General features: G+C 42.5%; 1 protein-coding gene across 2 annotated transcripts in view; it reads left to right on the top strand.

Annotated features, from left to right (window-relative positions):
- Window positions 1–1,233: 1,233 nt before the first annotated feature.
- Window positions 1,234–7,500, top strand: part of dync1li2 (dynein, cytoplasmic 1, light intermediate chain 2) — a 10,080-nt gene continuing 3,813 nt past the window's right edge. The window contains exons 1-6 of one of the 2 annotated variants that reach the window (XM_053616718.1): window positions 1,234–1,402; window positions 2,334–2,407; window positions 3,068–3,184; window positions 3,694–3,924; window positions 5,603–5,769; window positions 7,150–7,243. In XM_053616718.1, the coding sequence (XP_053472693.1) occupies window positions 1,305–1,402; window positions 2,334–2,407; window positions 3,068–3,184; window positions 3,694–3,924; window positions 5,603–5,769; window positions 7,150–7,243 (781 nt within the window). In that variant the 5' untranslated portion in view covers window positions 1,234–1,304. The remainder of the gene's footprint in view (window positions 1,403–2,333; window positions 2,408–3,067; window positions 3,185–3,693; window positions 3,925–5,602; window positions 5,770–7,149; window positions 7,244–7,500) is intronic. The other variant, XM_053616719.1, reaches the window with a different exon arrangement.

Raw genomic sequence — 7,500 nt, 5'->3', positions numbered from 1 at the left:
CACTGCCCCGCCCACTGCTATCCCAGCTGCCAGTGTGTGTGTGTGTGTGTGTGTGTGTGTGTGTGTGTGTGTGTGTGTGTGTGTGATGGGCAGATGGACAGCAGTGTGATCAGTGTTATTATCACAGCAGGAGGGTTTTATTTTCACAGAAAGGAGCGGTGACTTAAATCCAGTTTCAGAGGTTTTACACTCAACACACTTTCACTCTCATGTAGAACTGAATCACTGTACTGTAGAAATTAATAATAAAGGGGATTCGTTTATCAATACTGAAAAAAAGTTTCATATATAAATAAAAAGAGACCCTGAATAAAATGATGCTTTGTGTAGATTAGGTTTTTTCCCTCATGCAGTACCGCGTTTGAAGCAGCAGGGGGCAGTAATTCTGTGTGTTTTAGAAGTGTATAGCGTAATACCATGAAAATCACTGATCACTCAGCAACAGACGCATGACTAATCCACTTCCGCATTACGGACACACAACTCCTTTCACAAATTCAGCTCATCATGTGTTAATAATAAAGAATGTAAACTTTATGCTGAAAAATACTGTTAAGGGTATAAACAGTGCGTTCGTTTCTAGAAATTATCCAGAAAAACCCATCAAAGACAACACACACTGGTTACAAAATATTCAAAGTAGTTTAAAGATTATATAAAATTAACTATACTCTGGCTGCGTGCGATATAATGACAAATAAAAACACAAAAAACCAAACAAAACCAACTGAACTGAAATAAATCAATTCCCGATATTAGGGGTGACGTCATCGCCGCTACCAGGTTCTCACCGCCATGCGGCGCTCTTTAACTGAATGACATCATTTAAGCCAACGCGGACTGAGCAGTCCTTTCAATCGCCGCGTCATAATTACCAAATATATCGCGGGAATTAAAACCAGTCTCGTTGTCCTGTTATAGATTTTTTTTTAATTAAAGTACACACATAAAATACATACACGTGAGTAGTTACGCGTTTATTAACTGTTCTAAATACGAAATATTTTATTTTTAATAGTTGGGTCCTTCAAGCACAACTGAGGCACCACTTTTCCCAATGGAGCGCTTTCTATCCTCACCCGTTTTCTACAAATTCCGCCTTTCGCCCTAGGATTGGCTTGAAAGTTCCTGCTCGCGCGCAAGGCAAATCTGCTCGCCACGTCTGAGTGATATATCCAGCAGCCAATAGTAGCGCACGTAGCGGGATTTTACGTAGCCAATCCCAAGAGAGAGGGCGTGGTTACTCAGAATGCGGGTGCAGGGGAAAATGCCGCCTCCCTTTGTGGTTTGGGTTGAGATACAAGATGGCTCCGGTGTTGGAGAAGAAGCTGCTGGGTGCAGCCGGGACAGAAGGCCACAGCATGGAGACCAACGCCGAGGAGGATGAAGGACAGAACCTGTGGTACAGTAACACCTTTACCTGCTCATGGAATCAACAGAAATTACGCGCTTTAGGATCTGATTTTAGCTGCAGGGTTGATGAAGTTGCTTTGTCACTGCCGGCCGCTACAACACACACACACACACACACACACACACACACACACACACACACACACACATTATTTACTCCTCTTCATTATTCATATGTACATTTATTCAACACAAGTCATAAATACAGACTTTAAATCACCCAGGAGAGTTCATTTGTGTGTGTGTGTGTGTGTGTGTGTGTGTGTGTGTGTGTGTGTGTGTGTTACACCCTTTCCCTCAGTACTGTCAATAGCGTGACCGAGATTTGGACAAAACTGACAGAAATAATATTAAACTTAATGTGTTTTTATCGTTTATATTATGATTTATATTTATAAAGGAAAGTACTTTGTGTTTGTTTGTGTTTTTTGAAATGCTGTAAATAACTGTACACACAGCTGGAATATAGATTTATAGATTCATATTCTAATATTCTACAACGTCATTTAATCGGCTTTGTTTATTGAACTTCCTGATTAAAGTCATTTATCCTGAAATTGTAATCAGTTTATTTCAGTTTAATGTGAACAGATAAAGCAGTGAAGTGTAATATAAAGTGTGTTTCTGTAGATTTACTGGAGCGTTTATTTATTTAACCCGTAACGTGAATAAAATATGATTAAATACATTACAGAGTGAAAGTAATGGCACCCTGTATATCCAGGTAAAATTATAATCATTAATATTGCTTGATATTGTGTCATTTCCTGTTGTGGCAGTGTAAATGTAAATAAACGATATAGGGATGTATTGATGTGCGATAACATCTGTAAATAATGTAAATAATGCTTTTAGAGGACAGCTGTGATTTCCAGCCTGTTAGGTTGTTGTAATAATTCTACTTCCTGTTTCTGTCGCAGGTCCTCGATCCTCAGCGAGGTGTCGACGCGTTCCAGTACAAAACTTCCGTCCGGGAGGAACATCCTGCTCTTCGGTACGTTCACCTGTCTGCTTCTGAGGTTCACTAACAGGTGTATGACAATATTATATAATGTTCGCTGTACTCGTGATGGACGCGCGTGAATGGAGGAGGGCGCGGTGTGATTCGGGCTGGGCGATGATGTATAATTTAGTTAATAAACTGTCTGCAAAACAGTTTTAAAATCAACAAAAAAACGTTAAACTGACTTTATTGATACTTTATTTTACAGCATACAAAGACACAAGGTTTTTAAAATAAAAATTGATATCCAGTCGACGGCATCCGTTCATTACTGTTTCATTTATAATTATTAAAAACAAGAAATACATCACCATACCAACGATATCTCAGACAAGTGTATCGTGTAATCATTTATCACGATGCTGATATTATATCGATATTTCACCCCGCCCTAGTGGTGATGACGTCACCTGACCAAATCGTCTTGGCCAAAATCTGCGTTAATTTTTAAAAATTGCAAGTTCCTGCGAATATTGCGGCGTTTGTTTGATTGTGCTTTAATTTGTGCGATGGTGAAATCCTGGAGGAACTGGATATCGTACGTCTGATTATCAGCACGTGGAGTTCTTCCAGTTCCGTGGTGTTCGATCAGAGGAAGAGTCCTGTTCCTATCCAGATGTGTGTGTGTAATCCTCGCTCTGTCACGCTCAGGTGATGATGGATCGGGGAAAACGACGCTGATGACGAAGCTCCAAGGGGCAGAGCACAATAAGAAGGGCAGAGGACTGGAGTACCTGTACCTGAATGTCCACGATGAAGACAGAGATGGTAAAGCAGTCACACTCTCACTGTTCTGCTCATCACTGATATTAATGTAGTGTGTGTTACTGGGATCAGGGTCTGGCATGGAGAGAGAGGGGTCAAGATGGGGTCAAGATGGGGGTGGGGTTAAGATGGGGGTGGGGTCAAGATGGGGGTGGGGTACAGGGGTGGGGTCAAGATGGGGGTGGGGTCAAGATGGGGGTGGGGTACAGGGGTGGGGGTCAAGATGGGGGTGGGGTCAAGATGGGGGTGGGGTGGGGTACAGGGGTGGGGTCAAGATGGGGGTGGGGTGGGGTGGTGTGGGAAAGGACTGGTGTGGTTGCAGAGTGAAGGTGCAGGGTGGGGATGGAGAGAGGATGGAGGTGACTCAGGGAGAGGGTGCAGATGATGGAGTAGGTGGAGATGAGGTGGAGCACTGCAGGTCATGGAATTCCACAGTATAGCGTTCCACAGGAACCTGCGCTCGGTGTGTATTGACGCTCTGATATATAAATCGTGTAATCGGCGTTTTGCAGACGTGACGCGCTGTAACGTGTGGATTCTGGACGGAGACGTTTATCATAAAGGCCTGCTGAAATTCGCTGTGCCCTCCGAGTCTCTGAAGGACAGCGTGGCCGTGTTTGTGGTGGACATGTCCAGACCCTGGTCCATCATGGAGTCTCTGCAGAAGTGGACGAGTGTGCTGAGAGAACACGTGGACAAGCTGAAGATTCCCCCCGAGGACATGAGGGACATGGAGCAGAGGAGTGAGTTCTTCTTCTTCCTCTTATTATTATTATTATTATTATTATTATAATTCTATTTGAGAGTAAAATGGGTTTTGAAGTTTTATGGTAATTGTTTGATCTCTCAGCAGTGTAGTCTGAGTAACATTATTAAATGTTGAAGAGATGATTATGTGGATGAAGCAGAACACAGAAGTCCATGAACAAATTCATTCGTTAAGTCAAACATACCAGGGATGAAATTCCTGACTGAAGATTAAGTTGGTTTAATGTAATACAGTGTGTGTGTGTGTGTGTGTGTGTGTGTGTGAGTGTGAGAGAGAGAGACACGTTGTCACAGCCTTGAAACCACCGAGTGTCTGAGTCAGTTAACACGTGTGTGTGTGTGTGTGTGTGTGTGTGTGTTTGCTTATAATTGTTCTACAACTTGGTGCCTCATAAAGAATGAGAGTTGTGGGAGGTTCACCAATCAGCTGAAGTCACACAGCTTTAATCACTTCCTCTTATCCAGTAAAGATGGAGGACAGAATTACACACATGTTCACAAACTAATAAACATGACCGCACACACACACACGCACACACACGCGCACACAGTTAGAACAGAGTGTAACGGCACTCGTGTGTACTATAGGAGGTTCTGAAGTGTGTGTGTGTGTGTGTGTGTGTGTGTGTGTGTGTTTCGGTGATCTAGATCAGTTCCATTAGTGTGTTAACACCCCCTCGTACACTTCCCCTATTCACTTCCCCTTGGTTGAGTCAGCTTCACCATCTTCAGTGTCGTTCCATCACGTTATTAGTTTTAGTGAAGTGTGTGAAAGTAAGATGAGGATCGAGTCGAATTACTTCAGAACAGTTTTACCCAGAAGGCTTTGCTGCAGATGAGGCTGTTTGAAGAGTAGCAACAGAATGTTTCTATAACATGGTGATTAACAGCTTCCTGGTTATGTCGGCGTGTTTACAATGTACAGTCACTTCATAATAATAATAATAATAATAATAAAGTGGTAAATTAATAACGGTGCTGTGAGATGTGAGTGTTTGTAATCTTGCTGTCGGTGCAGCGAGTCTTGTGATGTTAATTAATAAAGCTTTTATTATTAGTGTGTTTGGGTTTTTGCCTGAAGATGAAACTGACCTGAAGCTTTTATTTCCTCTGAAAGAGTCCTCTATATTTCTGCTCTCCAAGTCTTCTTCGGTGGACTGTGAGACCTTCACCCTGCCCTGTGGAGGTTGTTGTTGATGTCACTGACTGTTGTTTTGGGTTTTTCTTCACAGCTCTCACAGTGTTTCACAATGTTTTCTACGTTAGCATAATTACTCGTTAACGAGGTCTGTAAGAAGTCACCTGGATGAGTTGTGTGCTGTCGCCTGTTAAAACTCTATTAATAGAAATAATAGGATTTGTAAGAGTGTGTAATTAGGTCATGTGACCGTAATGTGGACTAGAATAGGGTCAAATGTCATTAAAATATTAATAACGATATGTAAATACACTCTGAGCATTAACTCCTGATTTATTTTGTGAACTGAGCTGTTCTGTGTGTGTTATAAACCTCAGAGGCGTTATAACGCCGTCAAACCTTCCAGTATGTCCATGTTCACTTCACTCTCTGACCTCATCTAAACCCCCCTGTGTGTGTGTGTGTGTGTGTGTGTGTGTGTGTGTGTGTGTGTGTGTGTGTGTGTGTGTGTATAGTGGTGAGGGCGTTTCAGGAGTACATGGAGCCCGAGGAGGCGACTCCGTCCTCCCCTCAGAGACGAAGTGCCCCTGCAGGAGGAGACGATGAGTCTGTGGTGCTGCCGCTGGGAGAAAACGTCCTCACACACAACCTGGGGATCCCCGTGCTGATCGTCTGCACTAAGGTACATCACACCTCACTTCTCCAACAAGCTGCACTGAGATCATCTCCTGCTGGCCTACAGTCTGACCGTGGGGTGTTTGTTGTGCCGGTGTTTGTTGTGCCGGTGTTTGTTGTGCCGGTGTTTGTTGTGCCGGTGTTTGTTGTGATGGTGTTTGTTGTGATGGTGTTTGTTGTGCCGGTGTTTGTTGTGCCGGTGTTTGTTGTGCCGGTGTTTGTTGTGATGGTGTTTGTTGTGCCGGTGTTTGTTGTGCCGGTGTTTGTTGTGATGGTGTTTGTTGTGCCGGTGTTTGTTGTGCCGGTGTTTGTTGTGCCGGTGTTTGTTGTGCCGGTGTTTGTTGTGATGGTGTTTGTTGTGATGGTGTTTGTTGTGATGGTGTTTGTTGTGCCGGTGTTTGTTGTGATGGTGTTTGTTGTGCCGGTGTTTGTTGTGCCGGTGTTTGTTGTGCCGGTGTTTGTTGTGATGGTGTTTGTTGTGCCGGTGTTTGTTGTGATGGTGTTTGTTGTGCCGGTGTTTGTTGTCTGTATTATCTGCGCTGTTTTCAGCGTTTGAAAGCAGTTGATCAGTTTGCGTAGCCTTTAGCGATGGAGCTGCAGATCCACCATCTCTCTCTCACATGCTTCCTCAGTTTTCCTCACTGCATTCTCACTGACTGAAAGTTAGCGCACCCCTGCGGTCAGCATAAGGTGCTATTCATCAGTTAACACTGTGTGCTGGGCATGAACAAAATATTGTGTGTGTGTGTGATAGCTGAGTTAGGTCTGTTTCAGCTAGGGGCGGAGCTTCAGAACTAAAGAAACACCTTTTAAAGCAAAAAACAAATCGCACCTTTCAGATGCTTTGTTGGTCGGAACGTTCAAATCTCCGCTGCTCCAGAGCCTCTTTCCTCATTATTATTATTATTATTATTATTATTATTTTATTATTATTATTATGACTATTATTATTATTATTATTATTATTATTATTATTATTATTTTATTATTATTATTATGACTATTATTATTATTATTATTATTATTATTGTTATTATTATGGCAAATTCTGAGAGAAATCATTCATAAATTATTAAATATTTGTGAATTAGAAATGATTGAATAATTTATTTATTTTTAGTTACATGTTTTCCTTCCTTTTTATTTAATATTTATTCTGTAATTTATTTGCTTATATTATCTTTTTCCAGTGTTCAGTGTGTGTGTGTGTGTGTGTGTGTGTGTGTGTGTGTGTGTGGTGATCAGGATGAACACAAGCAGTATTTTTATTTTTGCTCATTTTATGAGAGAATCTCATGAGAGAACAGCTGACTTAAATAACATCTAATGACCCCCCGCTGTGTGTGTGTGTGTGTGTGTGTGTGTGTGTGTGTGTGTGTGTGTGTAGTGTGATGCTGTCACTGTGTTGGAGAAAGATCACGACTACAAAGAGGAGCATTTTGACTTTATTCAGTCGCACCTCAGGAGGTTCTGCCTGCAGTGTATCCTGTCTGTGTTAGGGAAGAACACACACACACACTCTCACACACGCACAACACACACTCTCACACACGCACAACACACACTGTCACACACGCACACAACACACACTCTCTCACACACGCACAACACACACTGTCACACACGCACACAACACACACTCTCACACACACGCACAACACACACTGTCACACACACACACAACACGCACTCTCACACACACGCACAACACACACACACTCACACACGCACAACACAC

This window comes from Ictalurus furcatus, chromosome 27, assembly GCF_023375685.1.
Source record: "Ictalurus furcatus strain D&B chromosome 27, Billie_1.0, whole genome shotgun sequence".
In the NCBI taxonomy this organism is placed as follows: domain Eukaryota; kingdom Metazoa; phylum Chordata; class Actinopteri; order Siluriformes; family Ictaluridae; genus Ictalurus; species Ictalurus furcatus.
Note: the sequence above shows the minus strand (reverse complement) of the source record. Positions and strands in the feature narration are given on the sequence as shown.